This window comes from Magnolia sinica, chromosome 7, assembly GCF_029962835.1.
Source record: "Magnolia sinica isolate HGM2019 chromosome 7, MsV1, whole genome shotgun sequence".
Lineage (NCBI taxonomy): Eukaryota > Viridiplantae > Streptophyta > Magnoliopsida > Magnoliales > Magnoliaceae > Magnolia > Magnolia sinica.
Genome location: NC_080579.1, coordinates 11735854 through 11760183, shown reverse-complemented (window position 1 = coordinate 11760183; position 24330 = coordinate 11735854). Strand labels below are relative to the sequence as shown.

General features: G+C 40.7%; 1 protein-coding gene across 3 annotated transcripts; it reads left to right on the top strand.

Moving 5' to 3' along the window:
- Positions 1 to 1376: 1376 nt before the first annotated feature.
- LOC131251059 (probable protein S-acyltransferase 1) lies at positions 1377 to 22631 on the top strand. 3 transcript variants are annotated; one of them, XM_058251538.1, is made up of 6 exons: positions 1377 to 1685; positions 4263 to 4442; positions 5587 to 5895; positions 7667 to 7897; positions 14187 to 14694; positions 22503 to 22631. In XM_058251538.1, the coding sequence occupies exons 1-5, from the start codon at positions 1635 to 1637 to the stop codon at positions 14688 to 14690; spliced, it is 1275 nt and encodes a 424-aa protein (XP_058107521.1). In that variant the 5' UTR covers positions 1377 to 1634; the 3' UTR covers positions 14691 to 14694; positions 22503 to 22631. The 3 variants fall into 3 exon arrangements, with proteins under 3 accessions (XP_058107521.1, XP_058107520.1, XP_058107522.1); XM_058251537.1 differs by having other exon boundaries at positions 22430 to 22631; XM_058251539.1 differs by lacking the exon at positions 7667 to 7897 and having other exon boundaries at positions 22430 to 22631.
- Positions 22632 to 24330: the final 1699 nt, after the last annotated feature.

The following is a 24330-nucleotide window of genomic DNA, read 5'->3' as shown; positions in this document are numbered from 1 at the left end:
GTGTCTCATATGTATATGAATAAGATATATGATTTGATGGTTGATATTGCTCTGATTGATATGCTTGCCATGCTATATTGCTTGTGTTATTCTTGTCTTCGATTCATGATTAGAGAGATTTTTGATGCTGATTATGCAAACATGCCAATCATCGATAATACGAAAATCTATTATTCTTCTTAGATAGAGATGTATTTATTGACTATACATGTTGATGCATGGATATTAAGATACATTACATGCATTAATTGAGAGTACATGCACACCTTATGTCTTGAGTTTCTAGGAAATATCCTTAGATAGTTGCCTTGGTAAATTCGTTGTCTTATGCTGCATAAGAAGAAGCCTACTCAAGGAGTAGATAAATATATTACCCATGCATACCTATATTGTGTGGGATTCAGGTTAGGCCGCATCAAGCAAGGGTGTGGTCTATGGCATCTAAGTACCTATTAAAGTCTCTGCGCAACATAATACGACGGCCAAAGAATTTCCCGATCCAATCAATAGGTGGGCCACATCATAAAAAAAAAAATTCACCTAATCCCTCCAAATTCGAAGTGATGGCCCACCCGATCGGCCTGGTTTTTGGGTCACATCGTTTTCCTGGTGTCGTGACCCAATTGGACGGGTCGTGACATACCACACACACCCACGTAAACCATGGTGGGCCCCACACATGTCTATAAATGATTGCATATAAAAAATAAGGGTTAAAAATCATTTGGTCAGACATAACGATGCTAACTAATATAATACAGCATACTGGGGATTTATTGTTTTGGAGAAACGTGCAAAAGAGGGGGATTTCTACAACAACACAAAACATAGGGAGCTATGTATAATTTTCACCTCTCCGAGGCAGGTAAATGCAATTAAATCTTTTTATATTGATAAACCGCCCACGTCTTCGTTCCATGCACGACAGATGTTAAAAGAGAACAGAGAGAATTTTTATTTTAGAGAGAGAAAGCGAGGAGGTTTGGAAAAGACTACACGCGGAAAGTCTTCTTCATCTACACGCAAGGACACGAGCCAATATAGTACGTGTGTACGTGATCGGACCATTCAATAAAGTGGGCCACACTGGTAGGACCATCTAGGTAGAAAAATGAACATTTTTCAATGAAAAGGTGGACCACAGTACACAAAAAAAAAACGGATGGTGTCTTAACCGTTCATTTGTTTTGGATATTGTTGACCACATGGAGAATGAAATGAGCTGGTTTTTGACATAGAAGATCCAATCAGCTTGTCCAAACTTATGAAAATTTCGGATATGTACAGGTTTCTGCAATGGCACGTGTGCCTGCAAGCACATGGCATGCCTCTAGTCGCGAGTAGGCGGAACAGGCTTACAGAGAAAGGGTGGAGGAGAGAGAATTGTTTGAGAGAGAGAGAGAGAAAGATTGCTTTGTTTGATCCGCTGGAAGATGAGGAAGGGCAGCAGGTTTTGATAGAAAGAGTGGCCTCTTCCCTTTCCTCATCATCCTAACCATAAACAATCTCAAAATCAATTCACATATATTGATTTCATCTGCAATGCAACATCATTTTTCTGATGATCTTCTCATGATTAGATATTGAAGAGAGAGAGAGTGAGAGGGGCCTTTGGTTGTAAAGCTACATTCAACATGGCCACACCACAACCCAAGAGATTATATAAAGTTTGGAAGGGAAGCAATGTGAGTTCTTTTTTTTTTTTTTTCTTTTCTTTTTTCCTTGTATTTTCTTTTGTTTCACATATGTTTGTTCATCTATTGCAATTTTTTAATTTTTTTAATTCCAATGTGCATGTTTGGTTATAAAATTAATGTTTTTCCCCACTTTTCATGAAGGAGATTGGATTTGGCAAGGAAGTTATGTTGGTCTTCCTTGGTTTTGTGTTTTGTTCTTGAATTTTATCCCTTTTGGGTTGTTTTTGTTAGTATTCTTATTGTCATTGATATTGGGATGTGCTTGTTTGATCATAACTGTCTTGGGTTTCTCTTATTTTTTTAAAAAAGAGATTGAATCTGGAAAGGAAGCAATGGGGATCATCAATGGTTTTGGTTTTAATCATGAATCTTATGTGATCGTCTGATTGTAGAATGAATTGGGGTTTTTCTTATTTTGAAGGAGGTTGAATTTGGAAAAGAAGCATTGCAGGTCATGATGAATCCATTTTGCATTTCTTTGATTTTGGGTGTGCTTGGATTATCATAAACGGATTCTGTGATTTTATTCAATTTCATCTTTCCTGCATGAATATCTTCTAGCCTAATTGTAGAAGGAATCACATTCCCATTATTTCCCAAAGGAAATTGAATTTGAAAAGGAAGAAATGCTTATCGGTGTTTATTAATTTGATCTTCTTTATATTGCTTTTGAATTGGGTTGGGTTGTTCCTAGAAAGAATTATGTTTAAATCGAATACGGAAAGGAAGAATGCTGATATTCCTTTAGGGTGCATTTGTTTGCACTAGCAAATTGAAGAGCAACCTTTAGTCTAATAAAGTGGAAATAGCAAATCATGATTTCCTTCCTTAGCAATAGTAATCAGGGAGCAAGCTCCAAAGTTGCAATTACTTTACTTTCAACATCTCATTATTCGGCCAAACGTGCTTTATTTTACGTTTCGTTCACATGCTTGACCTTGTTGGGCAGTTTGTTTTTTTTTTTGGGTTGCATTTGTTTTATAGTAAATTGAATTGAAAAAGGCATCAACTCATCAGTTGAGTTGGATAGTGCATGGCCCTGCTAGAGAGAAGCCTGAGCTCATGTCCTGCTGATGTACTGGGCTGGGTCTTGCTTGAAGCTGTTAAAATTGAGAGAGAGAGAGAGGGGGGGGGGGGGGGAGACCGAAAGATACCGAGATGCATAGCCTTCTGCCATTGGTAGGCATGCCCCGGACCTAAAAAGTGATGGGACGTCCGTATTTTTTGCCACCCAATTTTGGCAGCCAATCATGATCCATGAAAAATGAGCATTATGATTCTTGCTGAGTAGCAAACCAGATGTCTAAATGAATTGGATTTTTCTTAATTCTTTAATGCAGAAACTGAATTTGGAAAGGAAGCAATGTGGTTTTCCTTTAATTCATGTTTTGTTCATGAATTTTACCTTGTTGGGATGGGCTTTTGTTTGAAGTGCTTGTTCGATTATAATCCATAAGAAAATGAAAGAGGCGTGTTGGATTGTAAAGGAAATTGAATTTAGAATGGAAGAAACTCACGTTGCCTAATGCGGGGGCATTTTCACACCGAGCTCGAGTGGGGTGGCCTGTGGGATGCAGGGGCACACTTGGGGTGGGTGGCCTGCGGAACCCATGGATTTGGGGCCCGTGTGAGGCGGGTGGCTTGTGTGAGGCAGAACCCATGGATTTGGGGCCCACAAGAGGGCAGAACCCACGGTGATGATGGTTTGCCAGCGACATAGTCCCTCTCAAACTGATGCGGGTCCCACCTCTTCTTCACCTTCTCTCTTTCATTCATCGTCTTTTCCTCCTGTTTTCTTTTCTTCTTTTAAAAGAGAGTGAAACAGAGAATGTGAGAGAGATGAGAGGGAGGAGAGAGTGCAGAGTGTTAGGGAGAAATTGGGGAGAAAAGAGAGGATAAGAGAGAGGAAGAGGGTGTGACTGCCTGATCTCTCTCTCTCTCTCTCTCACACACACACATGTGGCACATGTGGCTTCCACTAGGGGTTACTATGTCCTACAATACTTATCGGGTTTTTCTGAGAGGTTTGGCAATTCTACACATGTGCCAACATGGTTGTATATGCCCAAGATACAAACCACCATATGGTTGGGCCCATCATATATGCACCCTGGCACACAAAGTTCAGGCAGGTTTGCTCATACGATGTGACGAATATATGAGAAGAGACGGACAGTTTTAAATAAATCAGCGAGAGGTTCAACATACAAATATGGGGACCCACCTGATGAGTGAACCGACCTGATTCTTAGGCCCATTTACAAAAACAACAGGGCCTACCTGATGGACAGCTTGGGTCTTATGCATGTGTTCCACGTTGTCGAGTGTGGCAGCATTTTGAGGATCTAATAACTGCACCGATATAGAGTAAGCAAACCTCGATTTTGAGAAGGAAGTGAGAATTGCTGCTTGTAACATTATCAAATACAGAATATCTGTTTGTACTTCACTTTCAGTTGACTATTAGTCCTATTATACCTCAGCATTATATCATGCATGCATTTCACAATTCCATATCCAGTGCTACAGAGTAATGACAACTGATTTCTTTTTCGCTATTTTCAGAGGTTCTTCTGTGGCGGGAGATTGATATTCGGTCCAGATGTATCATCCTTATTTCTATCTATGGTCCTTATAGGTGGGCCATCAATAGCATTTTGTTCACAAGTTGCTTCAAGGCTGAAAGAACAGGATAAATTTCTCAATTTTCCCGTCTTGGCTGTGGCTGTGATCCTCACTGTATTGGTTGGTACTATCTCTCGAAGCAGTTAAAGTTTTATTAGTTCAATATATCTTGGGTCTCTCTCTCTCTCTCTCTTTTTTTTTCAAATTCTTCCATCATAGAAAGATATTGTATAGGGTTAGAGGAATTATATGATCCTCAACCCAATGATACTACTCTGGTTGCCATTTTATACAAGTGGTGAACATGCTTCAGCAATTCGGATCATTGGTCTGTCCAGTCTCACTATAGATGGGCCATCCGTTGAAAATTTCCTTGACATGACAATCCTAGTCTTTCAATTTCTAGTCTACAAATGAATGGCTAAGAAGAGAAGTGCAGGAATGCCACTTTAAGCTGATGAAACACCTGTGATTGGTGCTATGATTCCAAACTGGGGAGACTATTAAGGAATGCTCCATCCATTGTGGGAATCAAACCAATCAATGGTTTGGATCACTGATTCATGGACCCTACTTTTACAAACTGAAAAACCCAAGTATACATTTCTTCCTATACTCATATGATAGCTGAATATTATGTTCTTACAAACTGGAATCTGTTGATGTTAATGCTGCATTTGGCTCCGGCCCCAAGAAAATAATTTGGGATTTCTACAGTTAGTAGAATTTCCAAAAAATCATAGATCATACTCACATAGATAAGAAAGAGCTCTTTCTTTCCAATACAACAAAAATGAGTCAATTTTGTGGTTTTTCTTAGAAGAATTTCCACAAAATCACAAATTATTTTTCTCTGCTCCTGAAATGACCATGACCCAAAACCTAAAGTAAATAAAAGAAAAGATCGGTTGGCCATTCAAAATTTTGGAGAGAAGTGTCATGAGATACATCCTAACTGAAAATGGCTTACTGCATGATTTGGACTGCTTGATCAGGAGGCCACCCCATGGATGGGAAATGGACGAAAAATCAGATCTGTCAGACAGCCTTATGAGGAAAAAAAAAAAACAAACCAATTTTTGGGCCCTGGTCCAATGTGCATTACAAGTCTGATTAAATTCATCTGTCATAGTGGAGTTTTAGATGTATACTTCTTTCGATCATTCTCTTTTCATGATTTGATGGTCCATCGAGTTTATACCTTTCACCATTGTTTGATAATTTCGGGTGCAATGAATCTTACTGCTTTTGATGGACAATGCAGGATTTGCTTTTCCTCTTCTTAACATCCAGTAGAGATCCAGGTATAGTGCCCAGGAACAAAGGACCATCCGAGCCACTAGAATCATTTGATAGAGCAACTCCATCTATGGAATGGATCCATGGGAGAACACCCCATTTAAGATTACCACGAACAAAAGAAGTTCTTGTAAATGACACCGTGGTGAAAGTGAAATACTGTGAGACATGCCTTCTATATCGTCTGCCCCGCGCTTCTCATTGCTCAATCTGCAACAACTGTGTTCGGAGGTTTGATCACCACTGTCCGTGGGTCGGTCAGTGCATTGGATTGGTAAGTTATGCATAGAATTCTTGTGAAAGTATAAGGGGCCGTTTAGATGTGCCTGAGAATTCGAATTGGGTAGATGCACATCCACCTGTCCACATTTTCGGGGTGTCGAGGCTTGTTTGGTGCAGACCACAAAATGTAGACGGTGGAAAATTGTGGCCCCAAATGATAATGGGTGGGACTTGTTAACATCCATTTCTCATTCTGGGTAGAAGAAGTGCCTCGATGTGAGTTTTAGGTACACCAAATGGGCCCTTTGTCATTCTGTATGTTTCTCTACATTTGGTTTCAGTGGTGAAACATCGACATGGGTTTCTCTTTAGAAGTGTGTGAATTTTATGAATTTTCTAATTGTGGAGGTGTTACACTCAAAAGAAATGCTCCAATGCTCCCAGAGCACTTAGTCATAGTGCTCCTTGTTGCATCAGGTAACTTGGACAATCCAATAGATTGATCTAAACTGTTCATTAAGTCTAGAACACACTTCAAGGGCCACCGTGAAAAAGTAAGACTGATTGGAGGATCAAATCCATCTAGATTAAGCCCTATTTTTTGTAGCCATCCTTTTTTCAACCCATGGATGGGATGGTTAGGATTGCCTAACAGAGGCTATTCTTTAGAAGCATAAGCAATCCGTAATGAGAATTATCATATAAATGGATCAGATTCTTTTATACAAATGATCTTGACAGTCCATACTAAGGCCATTGATCAGATGATTAAGACCATCAGATCGGTATGATATTTGCAGGGTAGCCCATGAATGTGTATGGGACCTAATGACCAACCTAGATCAATTGATTGGACAGTTGAAGTGTCCCAATGCAACTAGGAGTACTATAATTTATAATGATCTAAGAGCACTGGAGCATCTCTCTACATTCTAACTGAAGTTTATAATTTTCTCCCATACATGTGTATAAGGTAGCCCATCTACATGCCACCACATATGCCAATGTGGCACATGTGTTAAGATCCAATCCTGTCCATTCTGCTGAGCAGATGCCGCCCTGAAAACTGGGCCTGTCTGATCATAAGATGTGCTGCAATTAATGAAACAACTGGATGCCTATAAAACTTTCCATCTACGTGTTTTAGTTACTGTGGCCCACCTGATGAGTGGATAGGCCTATTTTCAGGGCAGGGATCTAAACAATGGGACCCAACTGATGGACAGCTTGGATCTCACACCCACAAGCCACATTGCACATGCGGTGGTTTGTAGATGGCGTTGCCTTATACACAACGGTGGGACCCACCTGATGAGTGGGTAGGCCTGATTTTCAGGCTGTGATCTACATGGTGGGACCCAACTGATGGACTGTTTGGATCTCGCACCCGCGAACCAAATTGCACATGTGGTGGTGTTGGTGGGCTACCTCATACACGCATGGGGTCAACAAAACCTCTGTTCTGCAATATCGTGTTGGATAGTTCGATCCATTAGCGAAAACCAATGTTAGGCATGAACGGATTGAATCACTAAGGCCCTGTTTGGTAGATGCGTAAAAGTGAGTTCATCTCATTTTAGTTAACAGTTATTATGTATTACAGATCCTTATCTCGAATACATAATCAGTTCATGTCATTTTAGTTAACTGTAATTATATATTAGAGAGTAAGATATCTAATACATAATCATGATTTAAAAAAATGTGACATTTTGAGGTGTCTACCAAACACGGCCTAAGCGAATTCAGCCTTGATGGAAATGATAAGATTTTATTTTTGGGTTTCTAGAATCTAACCTTTCTGTGGTTTGAGTTGATTGCAGCGTAACTATCGATTCTTCTTCTTATTCATATCCACATCGACTTTGCTGTGCATCTATGTTTTCACCCTCTCTGCTTTGAATATTCTCAACCAAAAGAAAGACGGACAGTCCCTACCGGATACAATGTCGAAAGAGGTCATATCAGTTGTGCTCGTTGTGTACTGTTTCATAGCAGTCTGGTTTGTTGGCGGTCTCACCGTTTTCCATCTCTATCTAATCAGTACAAATCAGGTGAGCTTTCAACTCTTCTTGGGAGGACCACAAGGTCCTGCACATCAGATGAATGTACACGCAGCGCAGGACCCGTGGTTCAAGTATCCAAACTGCTGATCTGATGTCGTCAAAATAAATGGGCGGTGCCTAGAAGTCTTCCATATGGCGAGATCTCAACCGTTGAATAAATAGACACTTAAGAGAAAAATTAATTTATCAACAATTCACATTCAGTGGAAAAGAAAGGTTAGGATCTTCCGATCTGGAAGATCTCTAGTGGATGGTCCCATCAGATTAACCATTTGGATCAATGAGCAACGAACCCCACATGTGTGGAACCCCACACGTTGCAAAACTATACATTTGGCTGATTAGCAGGACTGCGTAACTCCTCACTGCTTTTATGCAATTGACTGTTGTAATAAGCGGATTTTTTTTTAAAAAATTATCTGAAAATCTTTTTTTAAAAAAATCTTTTTTTAATATTTACATGGAGAGATATAAAGATAATGAGAATAGTTGTGGTACTCCTAATGTGAGAGAAAGTTGTGTATAAAACTACTATATTACAAGGGATCAGAAAATTCTAATCATACATAAACACCATAATTCTAGAATAATCTTCAACACTGTCCCTCGAGTTGGGGCTGAGATATCAATGATGGTCAGCTTGCGTAATGAAATTTGAAACCTCAATTTTCCAAGAGCTCTAATGAGGCAATCAGCTAGTTGGTCCTCAGTCTCAACAAACGGAGTAGAAATCTCCTTGGCTGTTTGAAGTGACAATTTATCTCAACGTGTCTTGTTCTTTCATGAACACAAGATTAGATGCAATGTGAATGACTGTTGTTCATAATAAAACATATAAATAAGGTTTTCATCATGAAACATATGTGCTTTTTTTTTTTTTTTTTAACACACATACCCATCCACGAACATGTTGGGATTTGTGGATCTAGGATATGGATCACACAAAGATTACAAAGAGAAAGGACTTACCCGATTCACACAAATATGGATCTAGAATAGCAATCCAATGGCGCCAAGCATTCATAAGAGAACACAAAGATTCAACGTGGAAAACCCTTTCGAGAAAAAAAAAACCACGGCACAAAGCGACAAAGATCCACTAAGAAAGCAAAATTACAAAGAGAAAAGACTTACCCGATTCGAACAACCTCGAATCTCACCCTGGCTACACCCTTTGCAAACCCTAAAACCCTTTTAGGAACCCTTGTAATACCTTTAAGAGGCCCTTAGAATACAAGAGAATGGCCCTAGGGACTCCTATTTATAGAAGGGGAACTCCCACTTACACACATCCCTAGAAACCGCCTCAAATTTACGTAGTCCGCACACAAACTGCGCATCGTCTGCGTAACCCTCAACTAGTCGAGCTAGGTCTTTGACCAGTCAAAGGGACCGTCGACTGGTCGAGCATCTCGGACCAAGATTTAAGACATCCCTCTTAACAATAATCTCCACCATGCCTTCAATCTTCAAACGTGTATCTTCTTGCTCTCTTCTCTTATCTTCGCGTCGCATCATAGCTTTAATCAATGCTTCTCGTGCACACTTCGTCCTTCTTTTACGCCATTGCCAAGCCCAGAAAAGTTGCACAAAACTTGAACTTCTCTGTAGGAACAACTTTGGTGAGCGTGTCTGCTGGATTCACGCTGGTGTGAATCTTCTCCAATGTTACGCCTCCTTCCTCAAGCACTTGTCGAATAAAATGGTGACGAACATCAATGTGTTTAGTACGAGAGTGACAAACAGAATTTTTAGCCAAATTGATAGTGCTCTCGCTATCACAGTTGACCGGCACAGCCTCCTGCTGAAGTCCTAACTGATTTATTATGCCTCTTAACCAAACACCTTCCTTAAATGCTTCCGTCACTGCCATATATTCTACGTCGGTCATGGAAAGAGCCACCACGGACTGAAGCTTCGACATCCAACTAATTGCTCCATCTGCTAGTACAAACGAGTAACGTGAAGTCGACCTTCTGGAATCCACACTGCCTGCGTAGTCTGAATCCATGTACCCTACGACCTTTTCTCCTGTCTTCTCAAAAGATAAGACGTAGTTCTTCGTACCTTGAATGTATCGAAGTAACCATCTCACCGCCACCCAATGTTGCTAGTCGGGGTATTTACTTATAACAGCGATTGCTGGTGAAATCACCAGTCTAACACAGACTATGGCATGCACTGCCAACCGCATTTGAATAAAGCTCATGAGACATATCTTGCTTTTCCTCATCTGTTTTGGGACATGTCTTGAGGAAAGCCTTGAATTGGGCTGCGTAGGGAATGCTCACCGGCTTTGCTTGGTCCATCACATCCTTTATCAATACCTACACAAGGTATTCTACCTGTGATTACCAAAACCTGCTCCTCTTCCAGTCTCTATGAATATCACCACCGAGAACCTTCTTTGCAGTCCCCTGATCCTTCATCCTGAATGTCTCACTTAACCGAATCTCCAGTCATTGATTTTAGACATGTCATGATTGACAATCTACATGTCATCAACATACAATTCCAGGATGATGAGCGTGCCATCACTTAGTGTCTTGCAATCGACACAGTGATCGTATTCACTCCTATAAAATTTCTGACTCACTATGAAGGAATCAAATTTTATACCACTGCCTAGGTGACAGGTCATACAACGATCTCCTGTAAACCTTTCTCTCAACCCCTTTAAACTTTGAACCGCTCTGGTTGCTTCATGTAGATCTGCTCTTCTAAATTCCCTTGCAGAAGTTCAGACTCCACATCCGTCCTTTCCAGCTCGAGATCGCATTGGTAACCAGTGCCAATACGAATCTAATAAACACCTGCTATACTATTGGTGCGAATATCTTTGAGAAGCTGATCCCTTCTCTCTGAGCATGAACTTTTGCTACCAACTTCGCTCTATATCTATGTTGTATCCCCTTGAAGATCCACCTGCATCTAACCACTTTCCGACCCATTGGAAGCTCCACTAGCTCCCATGTATCGATCTGGTACAACAAGTCAATCACATCACCCATAGTCACATTCCACTTCTCAGCACTAGGCTTACCTAGAGCCATCTGAATAGTAGACGGATCCCCCTCGTCTATAATGAGAGCATATGCGATATAAGAGTCATCCATGTACCTCGCCAATATCCCGCGATTATGCCATGTGATTATTTTCACAGGTGGCTGCTCCACCTGCTCCGTATCTCTGTTCGTGCGTCACATCCTTCCTGCCCTGTCCGCTCATTTGGCCGTGCCAAGCATGTCACACACGTGTAAAGGTGGAATCCGCTACACCTTTTAAAGTGCTCCCGATCAACCTGTAAACATTATCGAGTTGTTACGCTTTCATGATCACCTGTGCTCCCTTAGATACTTGTAACTAGTGAACCAACTCTGATGAGGAGTCATGTAAAAAGATGCCCTTGTGTTTAGAATCCACTCGTCCTTACGATCATCGTAAAAGTGTCTGATCATAGACACAGACAAAACATCACCATCACATCCACTCAATCCATCCGACGCGGCAGCGTTAGCCTCCCTGTATGAAGCCTCAGATTCTTCTCTCTTATATTTAGGATTTGTACAATCCTTCTTCACATATCCTCCCATCTCACAAGTTCAGCACTTTAACTTACCTTTGTCTTTGCCTATGGACCTAGATCTTGACCCTGAAGATCTTGTACCTTGCTCAAAATTCTTGTCCCTTGTAATCAGTGCATCGGAAGATGTCCCCATGTTGTTGTTATGCTTTCTCATGGCCTTCCCTTGAAGAGCTGAGATAACGGTATCGACACTCAGGGTTTTATTTACAGTGCACATCGTGTCCTTGAATGGCTCATATGATGTCGGAAGAGAATTCAACAATATACATGCTTGTTCTTCATCCTTAATCATTTCCTCCATATCTAACAATTTGCAAACTAATTTATTAAAGTTGCTAATGTGGGCCTCCAGATCTCTACCCTCTGTCATCTTGCAGTTATACCACTTTCGATTTAAGTGTAAGCGATTCTCAGAGGATTTTTTCGCATAGACATCCTCTAACTTCGCTCATAACTTAGCCGCAATTTTCTCCCTCATGACATTGTAGAGAATCTCATCCGTGAGACACAAATGGATGGAGGCCAAAGAATTACTATCAAGAGTCTCCCATTCTTCATCCTTCATAGTCGGTTTCCACTCCTTAAGAGCCTTAGGTTCGCCTTACTTGGTTAATAGACTAATCATCTTAATCTTCCAAAACTCAAAATTAATTTTGCCTGAGTACTTCTCAATATTAAACTTGGCGTTTCCCATTATTGCTAATCCCGCAGATTTAGATCTGTGCCCCAATGATTGCTCTGATACCACTTGTCAGGATTTGTGCTGCGGAATTACACAAATATAGATCTAGGATAGCAATCCAATGGTGCCAAGCAATCATAAGAGAATACAAAGATTTAACGTGGAAAACCCTTTTGAGAAAAAACCACGGCACAAAGCGACAAAGATCCACTATGAAAGCAAAATTACAAAGAGAAAGGACTTGCCCGATTAGAACAACCTCGAATCTCACTCTTGCTACACCCTTTGCAAACCTTAAAACCCTTTTAAGAACCCTTGGAATACCTTTAAGAAGGCCTTAGAATACACGAGAATGGCCCTAGGGACTCCTATTTATAGAAGGGGAACTCCCACGTACGCTCATCCCTAGAAACTGCCTCAAATTTACGTAGTCCGCGCACAAACCGCACACCGTCTGCGTAACCCTCGACTAGTCGATCCAGGTCTTCAACCAGTCGAAGGGACCTTCGACTAGTCGAGCCAGTCCCTCGACTGGTTGAGCATCTCGGACCAAGATTTAAGACATCCCTTTTAACTATAGAACACACCCCACATGGGCACTCGAACCCATAATCTTAGTGTTGAAACATAGTACATCTACCACCGAGCCATGCATTGAGGCCTATGAAACCCAATATCCTTAAGTAGAGCTTTTATTCAGACAAATTCACACATAGTTGAGGCCATTACTTTATACTTAGCTTCTACACTGCATTGTGCAACAACATTTTGTTTCTTACTTTTCCATGTAATTAGATTACCGCTAACAGAGATACACATACCAGTTGTAGACCTTTTGTCAAATGGATAGTCTGCCCAATCAACATTTGAGTAGCCCTCAATCTTTAAATTTGTATTAACTTCATTAACACTCCTTTTCCAGGAGAACCCTTTAGGTACCAAAGAATTTTATTGACGGCTTCCATCTGGATGGATGATGGTCTGTGCATGAACTGACTAACCAAAGAAACAGCTTGAGCAATGTCTAGATAGGTAAGGATGAGATATATGAGCTGTCCAACCAGTCGTTGATACCATCCAATGTCTTCAATAGGCTTTCCCATTTCCACATAAAGGCAAACATTACAGTCGACTGGAGTATCAGCAACGCTAACTCCAATAGAGGTTCAATGAATTGCAATGCAATCCCTACCTTACAAATGTCAAAAGTTTATGACTGTATGGTGATCAAGAGTCAGGACCACTGATCTGCCTGGCTACCATGTGGATGGGCCATAGGACCAATCGTAGTGGTTGGATGATTTTGACCACCCATTTTGTACAGGTTTGCACGTTGGATATGGCCCATTACTTATGTGTCAACCACACCTTTTAGGCTACTGATAGGATCTTAATTTGAAAACCCAAAAACAGACTCGATCTCCAGCAGGGTCTGATCAATTTGAATACCAACTGGGTATTGAAATAATATTTTATTTGATGGTTGGTAATTTAGTAGTATTTGAATGATATAGTAGTAATATATAATAGATGCTGCAAAACAGAGAAAGGTTATCAATAATTAAAAATGCATTACAAAAACAAATAGATACAAAAATGCCTCTATCGTTAAAGAATTCCATAAATGCCCTTTTTTTAAAACCCATTTACCCCTTGCTAAACCAAGCCTGCAAAGTAATCAGAGTCGTGAAGGTGATTCCACTCGAAGTTCCATCTAGCCGAGTTGACTCAGTGGAATTTTGGCTCGACTTTTTACAAGTTTCAGAAACTGCAGATAGGATGGAAAACATGGTCAGACCAACCTTTTTTCTTCAGCGATATGGTCCATCCATGCAGTGGCCAACCAAATCAATGGCCCTGATTACTGGACACAAGTGCCATACTACAAGATGGATGTTTTGGTGCACATATTACAATAGAGATGTTTTAATACCTGTCACAAGTATATTCCTTATATTGCATATTTTCCCATTTTCTTATTTCCATCTTGGTTTTCCCTGATAATGCAGACGACATATGAGAACTTTCGCTACCGATATGATAAAAAGGAGAATCCATATGACAGAGGGATACTGAGAAACTTCATGTACTTGTTTTTCTCAAGGATCCCACCTTCAATGAATGATTTCCGAGCATGGGTATTGGAAGATTTTGTGGACGTTAGTGTTACCTCAAAAACTGGAGGAGATGTCTTCATTAGTCCTATAAAGGAGAGAGACGATATCGAACTGGGCAGTAAAGCTGGGGCTGGAGGCGACATGCCAATTCCGATTATATTGCAAAACTTGGATTACAGTGGTATCGATGATGACTTGAGGGGCAGGGAAATGAATCAGGAAGATGTTTTTGATCCATTTTTCTTTCCCATCAATCAAGATCTGGGAGACCCATCTGATCAGGGCCGCACAACAATAGATGAGACCGTTGTGGACGAGAAGAAAACCAGTGAAGGAAGCGGGTCCGAAGAAACAACGACTCCTGTCGATCTTGATCAACACATTATTCAACTATAACAAGGTAACTCATTTGCAGCTTTCTTTCTTCTCTTACTCATATTTGCTTGAGCTCATCTACTTGGAAATTTCTTCTCTCTTGGCCCATCCATGATGGGACCCACATGGCAACTTGGAGGACAATCTAAACAGTTCGTTGCATGATCTCTGCAGTATATGGGAAATATATAAATATAACATCAGTTGAAATTTCCCATCCATACTATTAGTGGATGGTTAAAAATGGAAAATCCAACTGTCTTCATTCAACAGTGAGAAATCAGGTGGGATGTTTATGCAGTTGCCATCAACAGTCTTAACTGACATACTGGCCTCTGTGGATCATCTGATCATCCAACCATGGGGTCCACTCATGGTAACCCAAGGGCAATGCACTCTCAAGGGATCCATTAGCGGCATCATCATCAGCAATAGAGAATGACTATGTATGCCTAACTGCTTCGATTTATGTACCTATAAACTCCAAAATCTTATAATCGACATGATTATATTTTAAAATCTGCATGCTAAGCCTACACATTTATGTAAGTACACATCGATATGTATTCGCATTGAACATGGGCACAATCATATGAAGTGGAATTTGGACCCAAATTTGAAATCGAAGGATAGATTGCAAGTACTGGATTTTCACATCCAGAATATCTTTCAAGAGTCCATTAGTAATTTGCTGAAACTGAAAAGGAAAAAGAATGCTGAACTCCAAAAATCTGGTATCCTTATTCTACTTCGATTCCAGGTCTAAATTACATGAAGAGGTCCTGTGGTGTATGTTGTTTACACATGACGTAGTTTTGATTGACAAGATGAGGAAGGCATTAAACGAAAACTAGAACTGCGGAGAGATGCTTTGGAATCTAAAGGTTCTAAAATTAGTTGGACTAAAGCAGAGTATATGGAATGCAATTTTAGCGGCAATAGGAGTGAAGACAAGGAACTGGTTAAGGTTGCTGACCAAGTACCCCAAAATGACTATATTTGATATCTTGAGTCCATAATTCATTATATTGGAGAGATTGAGAAGGATTTTGTGAATAGAATTAGAGAAGGGTAGATGAAGAAGAGATCTGCTTCTGGAGTTTCATGTGATTGCCACACACTAATGAAGAAACTGTAGGGGAAATTTATAGGATATATATAAGACCGGCCATGCTTTACATGAAAAAATGTTGGGTAGTTAAGGAACACCTGTTTCATATAGAGTAGCAGAAAGGAGGATGTTGAGACGGATGATGAGCAGCAAAACAAGGATAGAATTAGAAGTGAATGCGTTCAAGAGAACTTAGGAGTAGCATCAATAGGTAATAACGTGAGTGAAAGTATACTTATATGGTTTGGCCATGTATGATGCAGGGCCACAACGCACCTAGGCCCACGGCCCATGGCCCACTCAGGCCTATCTAGGTCCAGTGTAGGGCCTAGGCCACTTAGGCCTATTATATAGCCCAACAAGAATGTAGTTCCATAGTCTACTCTAGTCCCAACATGTGCTATTTTTTACTGTTTATTTATATATTTGAAGGCCTAAATAAGGATTGTAATTTACTATTTTTGGGAGATATGGGGGGTTGGTTTAAAGATGTGATTGAAGTGATTGAAGATATGGGGCTGCATTAAAGATATAATTACTTTTCATGTTTGCTTTTTATTAGGCTTTTACCATATGAAGGAAGATTTGATTGGTTTGCAATAAATTGTGTTGATTTAAAATCAATCTCTTATTTGGGGGAATTTCAATAAAAGATTCATTTAGGGTGGTGGTGGTGGTGGTGTTGGGGGTAGGAGTTACTCATTTGAAATTTTTTCTGAGTGCGAGTTTTCTTTAAATTTTTGTAAGAGAAGAAGGTTGATAACAATAAAGTTCTCTCCCTCTCTACTCCATTATTCTTGTGGGTGTTTTTTTTTTTTTTTTTTTTGGCAAATTGGATATTGAGATCTCATTGACTCGATAACTGGATTGCACCAATGTGCAATGGAGAAAGGGTAAGTGAAAAGGCTAGAAGAATGCTGGTGGGGAATGTAAGAAAAGGCTTGATGACCTATGGTTTAGCTGAGGATATGGTCCTTGACACAGTGGAATGGCAAAACAGGATACATGTAGCAGACCCCAATTAGTTGAGTTAGGCTTAGATGATGATAGTGACAATAGAGGGATGCAAGTGGTTTGGGTTGATGTGGCGGGTCACTGGAACCAACCTGTTAATAAACCATTTGGATCTGAAATTAGGTGCAGTAATTCTGGTCTAGGTCCAAAACACTCCCCGTTTATCAAATGGCTCGAGTCCAGAACCTCTCAAAGATGAGCCCACCCAAATTGGCTTGGACGGAACTTTTAAATTGGTTGGACTTTTAGCACCCATAAAGGGATCTGACCAAGAGCCAACCCTAACTCAATCCATAATCGACCTCCTTAGAATCTCTTCAATTAAGTTAATGCAATTGAGAAAATTGTAAAAAAGTACCTAAAGAAAACAAGTGGCTTCCTATTTAATAGGGAGTCTATATTACATAGGGAATTGGAAATCCCAACAGGTCGGGCTTCAATCCTGCCAATCTCAATCCGATCCAGACCCTACTCGGACCCAACTTCTATAGACTCATATCCAACCCAAACTCGACCCATATGTTAACGGACAAGGGTTGGACACAAGGACATTAGAAAGCATCTCATCAAAAGACAATTCACATTCCATAATGAAAGTTGATTGGATAAGAACCATTCATTAAGAAAATCGACAGAATTCCATGGGATGCAAGATTGAAGTAATCTCCTTTGAGACATTCGATGGCCAAATCGGCTACAAGAGAAGGAAATATTCAGTATGAACCTTCAAGTTGTTCAGGGTGTGATTCCGACTTCCGAGTACCCGTTGGAATGCTTGAAATACTGTTTTGATGGAAAAGGATTCTGCCGGCCATGCATATTCAACTGATGTAGGATATGAAATTCAAATATGATGTGCGAGATTCCAGGCTTAAGATCACGTTAGTTCAGAAACAATTACACAAATTTCATATCCCATATGAAAGTCCAAACATTCAATTAAGGGAAATCTATGCGGGTCCAGGCCTACACATGTTAGGGCTGGATCAATAAAATTATGAACCAAACGATACTCAAAGATAAGAAATAATCTCCACACATGCACAGTAATCAGTCCCTAATCCAAGGGATTTACTAATATCAATTCAAGGAACCGTAGGGTGAAAAAAAGGCCAAATAAATTAAGGGTAATGCAATCTAGGGTTAGGGTTTATGAAAATATGTATAAAAAGGAGAAAATAAGAGAAAACCTGAACCGAGAGACAATTCCCACGAGCAGACAGCGGGCCAGGGCCTGGCGCACTTGCGCACTAGCCTGGTCGCACGTGCGATCGGGTCCCACACTTGGAAACCGATTCCATGGCCCTGGTTAGCCAAGGGTGGGCTCCAAACCCCCAATGTTTTAGGGCGATCCGAGCTACGGGCTGTGCGTGGTGCTCCGCCGAAGTTTCAGCCCTCCTACAGGGCCAGATTCTGAAAACTGGCTGTAGGGAGAAGATCCGCTATAAAACTAATGGATTCAAGGCGAGGATGGCTGTAGAAGGTGAGATATATGGATGGAAGAGGGCAGGGGCAGATGGGAATAGATGTGGCTTTGCACCACAGTAGTTAGCCCTTCGAAAAGGGAGGGCTTTGCACCCACTTGAATTTTTGCACAACTCAGAAATTCAGAGAGTAGAAAAAAAGTTGCAGGAATTTTTATTAAACTTCAATGAATCAAAAGAACTACAAGGGGTGCCTATTTATAGGGAAAACCCTATACCTCAAAACTCCGGCCATGTGCGTAACCTATTACTTGGCGATGAAGTAAACCAAAACAAAAACTAATCAAAGAAATCTAAAGCATTCATGATGTTCTAAATAACATAAATAAGAAAAACCTAAAATATAAACTTAATCCGACTAGTGGGCCCTGATAATGAGATCCCATAATGGGCTTTACTTGATTATCAGGCCCACTCTAATGAACCAAAACTCCGTCTTCTAAGTAGGAGGCTCTTCTGGGACGTCGTCATCGAGCCAGATCGACGGTGGGGTCCTCCCTCTCCTTGCGTACGTGCGTAGGGGGGCGGCATGCATGCGCGTGTGCGCGTGATGTCCCCATCAATTCTCCCCGACTGCGAAGATTTCGTCATTGGCAAAATAAAACTCTTGAACCACTCCAAAATGTCAGGATCAAGTCTTTGAAGCTCTTCCTCAGTGAGCCACGTGTTGTCTGAAGCTGGGCGTGACTTCCATTTAACCAGGTATGTCTAAAACCCGCCGTCCGACGTTGAAACTATCTGATGGTCCAAGATATCTTCTATTTCCTCTCTGGGTATGAGAAGGCTAGGTATGAGAGGTAGAGACTTGGAAAATGAGTCAGGATGGGTAAGTATGGGACATAGAGGCTGGGAAGAAGGGTCAGGAGGGGGCCATGGATCAAGGAAAAGGTCTGGGGAATCAAGATGGTTAGGCAAAAGGCTGGACAATGCATCAATGGCCCCTTGAAATGCAACTAGATCTCCCACATTGAATGTGAAACTAATTCCCATGGAGGGTGGAAGATTTGCCATATACGCATTGAGATTGTTTCGTTTTATAATTTTGAAGGGTCCAGCGCTACCGTGTGTAACTTACGAACGGCCCTTGGAGGATACTGCTCGGGCCTGATGCGGACCATCACAGAGTCCCTTACATTGAATTCCTTGAAACATTTATGCTGGTCTATAGAAAATTTGTAATGTTCATTACTAGTAGTGATCTTCTGCCTGATTTCTTGATTCCATGAATGAATGTGATGCGCAAAAGACTCTGCAAGCTTTGACGGCCTATGGGACAGTGACATAGTGACATGATCAATAGGTTTCTCAAGTTTATAATTAGTAATGACTTCATAAGGATTGAGAGCTGTGGACCTATGGACAGAACTATTAAACGCAAACTCGACTGTAGGTATTGCGGTGTCCCATGTTCTAGTTTGCTCTATATCCCTCCTAAGGGGAGAATCATCTAGTAGATCATCAGGATAGACATCACAAAACTCATCCACTACCGGAATGGTCTCAGTGGGTAACTCTACACTAGCCTCTGGTGCACTCTCTTCAGCCACAAGGCCACACATGTTTTACCCCTCAAAATAGTGGTCTTAATGTCCCTCATGAGGTGAGTGCACAGGTGCATGCTCATAATTGATTCCTTGGCCAACTCCATTCATTGGTATATCCTCCTGGCCACCTGCCTGAGATTGGAGATCCACCCCAATGGTGAGGTTTGTCCCGGCAGAGGCCTTTAGTTGGGCAATTTGCACATCAAATTGATCAAAGCGTTGGTCTATATGTTGTTCCCATCACTTACCCAAAGACTCGATCTGCTGGGACAGTTTATTTAATGATTCTAGCAGTTGTTCCATGTTTAGTGTAGGGTGCAAGCCAAAACCATGACCCGTATGTGTGAGCATACACTTGCTAACTCCACCTAAGGACTTTTTATGACGACTATTTGCAACTAAATAGGACTAAATGATCCCATGAAACTCTATATGAGGGAAACTATGCAGTGCTAGTAAAATCTAGCAACATAGTTGTCAAAATAAGCGAATAACAGAAAGTTACAACAATGTGAATTGCTAACATCCTGCTAACAGAAATTTCAGCAACCAATATCAGGGACTACGGTCTTCTAACAGTTATATGTGATGAATTGGATGCATGAAGGATCAAACAAACTAAACCCTAAATATGTGATGTATTCCCCTACAAGAACCCTAGGCTTTGATACCAAATTTGGTGTAGGACATGAAATTCAAATATGATGTGCGAGATTTCAGGCTTAAGATCACGTTAGTTCAGAAACAATTACACAAATTCCATATCCCACATGAAAGTCCAAACATTCAATTAAGGGGAATCTATGCGGGTCCAGACCTACACATGTTAGGGCTGAATCAATAAAAATTATGAACCAAACGATACTCAAAGATAAGAAATAATCATCCACATATGCACATTAATCAGTCCCTAATCCAAAGAATTCACTAATTTCAACTCAAGGAACCCTAGGGTGAAAAAAGGGCAAATAAATTAAGGGTAATGCAATCTAGGGTTAGGGTTTATGAAAATAGGTATGAAAATGGAAAAATAAGAGAAAACCTGAACCGGGAGACAATTCCCGTGAGCAGACAGCGGGCCAGGGCCTGACGCATGTGCGCACTAGCCTGGCCGCATGTGCGAGCGGGTCCCATACTCGGAAACTGATTCCTTGGCCATGGTCGGCCATGGGTGGGCTCCAAACCCCCAAGGTTTTAGAGTGATCCGAGCTACGGGCTATGCACGGTGCTCCGCCGAAATTTCAAGGAGAAGATCCGCTGCCAAAACTGATGGATTCGAGGCGAGGATGACTATAGAAGGTGAGATATATGGATGGAAGAGGGTAGGGGCGGATGAGGATAGATATGGCTTCGCACCACGGTAGTTAGCCATTCGAAAAGGGAGGGCTTCACACCCACTTGAAATTTTCCACAATGCAGAAATTCAGAGAGTAGAAAAAAACTTGAAATTTTTATTAAACTTCAATGAATCAAAAGAAATACAAGGGATGCCTATTTATAGGGAAAACCCTATACCCCAAAACTCGTGCCATGTGCGCAACCTATTACTTGGCGATGAAGTAAACTAAAACAAAAACTAATCAAAGAAATCTAAAGCGTTTATGATGTTTTAAATAACATAAACAAGCAAAACCTAAAATATGTATTTAATCTGACTAGTGGGCCCCAATCATGAGATCCCATGATGGGCTTTACTTGATTATTAGGCCTACTCTAATGAACCAAAACTCCGTCTTCTAACTAGGAGGCCCTCCCGGGACGTCGTCATCGAGCCAGATCGGCGGTGAGGCCCTCCCACTCATTGCATACATGCGTGGGGGGCGGCGTGCGTGCGCATATGCTCGTGATGTCCCCATCATCAACTTAGCTTAATTTCAACCGGCTCGGGTTGACTGAGTCAGTATGTCAACTTGATGAGTCTTGTCAATTCAAGACTGAGTCACATGGAGGAGTGACTTAGTGACTCTGCAAAGAAATCTCATTGAGTTCAGTTAGCTCAGCCGAGTCTAGATTCGGATCGCCGAGTTTTAGAATTGTGGTTGAAAGCCACCGAATCATGATCAGGTGGTTGCAACACAATAGCCTTGAGACACAATCACAATTGCGTTGGTGCAAGGATTTGTAGAACTAGTGTTGTGCACACAATCATCCTTGTTAGTTCTTCTGGTTTCCATTGCTTCTGAAATTAATGCCCGCACTGTCGGTTGTATTCGTGCACACATGTGTGTCAGTTCCAGATCGCACTGTCGGTTGTATTCATGCACACATGTGCGTTAGTTCCAGACTGTTAAAATGGTGGATCCCTCTATGGATGCACAGCATACAAAGATCACAACAATCAAATGATCCCAGACATCCATCTGGTGTCCACTGATGATCCGGTTAAACAGGAAAAATCAAACAGTTAGCAAGACACGATCAGTTGGGTTATTGGAAAATGTTCCATCCCTCGTGGGGGCCACGATTTGGACAGTCTGGATAGTGTAAATGCATGCAACGTGTATGGCGGATGAATACATGTATATTTTTACTCTTGATTCATTGCATAAAACATAAATAGCATTATTATTCTAGAATGATGGAGGCTATTATCTTCTCTTTTTACAGCTCTGGCTTTGATCTGTCTTACCAACACGCGTCTATCAAAACGCATTGAAGAATCTTTCCGTTTGTCAAGCAGACTTTTTACGGTGGATTCGGGAAGCTTCAAGTGGGTCCCAAAAGCATGTTGAAGTTGAAAGATAAGCTCATTGTTGTTATTTATACTGAAAAAAGGAAAAATAAAAATAAAATCATATATTCAAATCCATTTCTTTGTTCATTTAAAAGTCTAAACTAATATATATTATAATCCAGTAACCGACGAGTCGATTGCATGTGAAGTACAAAATAAACCTGGTAGCCTGCATTGCATGCCCAAGGGTGGTTAAGTAGGCAATGCTGCCACTGCTTTTTCGGGAATCAATTGTATATCCCCCCCACCCCCCTCTCTTATTAGGGCCTCTTTGGGAACTGGGAAAAGAACATGTTAGAAAAATCATGGAATTGGAGATGCATTTTTTGTTAACTTTTATGGAAATGCAATTTTTGTGAAATTTTTTGTGAAATTAAAACTGTTTTCCTCTATTTTTGTGCTCTTCTGCTGCGACCAAGACCACTACAATTCCTTTATTGATCTGGACCTTCCATCATTTGGGGCCAACCTATGTTTTACTGACCTGCCACAAAAGTTCACTTTGATCAAATAATCATAACCATTGATCAATGTGTAGGAAAATGGATGGTTCGTATCTATTATATTAAAGAAGTATGTTCAGTTATCTAGAGGTCTTCTTTGATTATAGATCCCTCCTATAAATCACTTTGATTCGATGATCCTAACCATTGGATCAACGAGGAAAATCAATGGTCCACTATTAGGGTCTTAGAAAGACAACTTAAGCAAAAACTTTTCAAAACTCAGATTTTAATCTAAATGTAATTAAATATAAAAGCAACATACAACCATGATCAAAGTTACCTGTAATCGATGCCACAAAACCGGATATTGCCACCCAATGCCGAACTTCCGATTAGGACGTCTAATCTCCGAATCTATCCCAGATGAGAAGTGAGGGAAAGCCTCCCACACCCCCATAATAGTGCTAGGGGTGTGTGATTACAAGAGCTGTCCACTAGGTAAACTCCACGTGTCAATGGAAGGAGAGAGAAGATGACTCTTCTTCTATCCTCTTCTCTTCTCTCTCTCTCTCTCTCTGAGTGTAGCCCGCACCTTCTTTCTATGTGTGAAACCCGATCCCTATTTGTAGCTATCCCCCTATTTATTTTCATCTCTTTCTCTCTCTCTCTCTCTCTCTCTCTCTCTCTCTCTCTCTCATGCGCATGTGTGTGCATGCTATATCCAATATATATATATATATATATATATATATATATATATATATATATATATATATATATATATGTATATATATATATTTGGTCTTTCTCCCAACCTATTGAAAGTATACCAGAGATGGTGTCACATATTACAATATGTGCGAGAGGCGGTTAATCACTACCTGTCAATTCTACATTAGTTTTTTAATGGGGAGAGATAGGAGCAACATCTCTCAGTTCTTATTAGCACCAAGAAAATATTTGGAAAAACCATCACACCTCTTCTCTTCAAGCATCTAAGAGAACCTTTGGGAAAACCTCTATTTTTCTTCTTCAAGCATTTAAGAAAACCTTTGAAAAAACAATCTAACTCTTTCATTCACCTTGCCTACACATGAAAAAAAGATTTTATCTTGAAATAACCCTTTCTTCCTCTCTTCTTTTCATCTTGCTATCTCTTTTCATCCTGCTGTTAAAGGGGCAGAAAATCCCTTCTATGCTCCAAAAAGAAAATTACCCCACACACACACACACACACATATAAACATTTTATAACATGTTTTAACTTAGAGACTTAGGTGAAAAGACCTTGTGCCTTAAAAGATGCCCCTCACCTCATCATCATCATC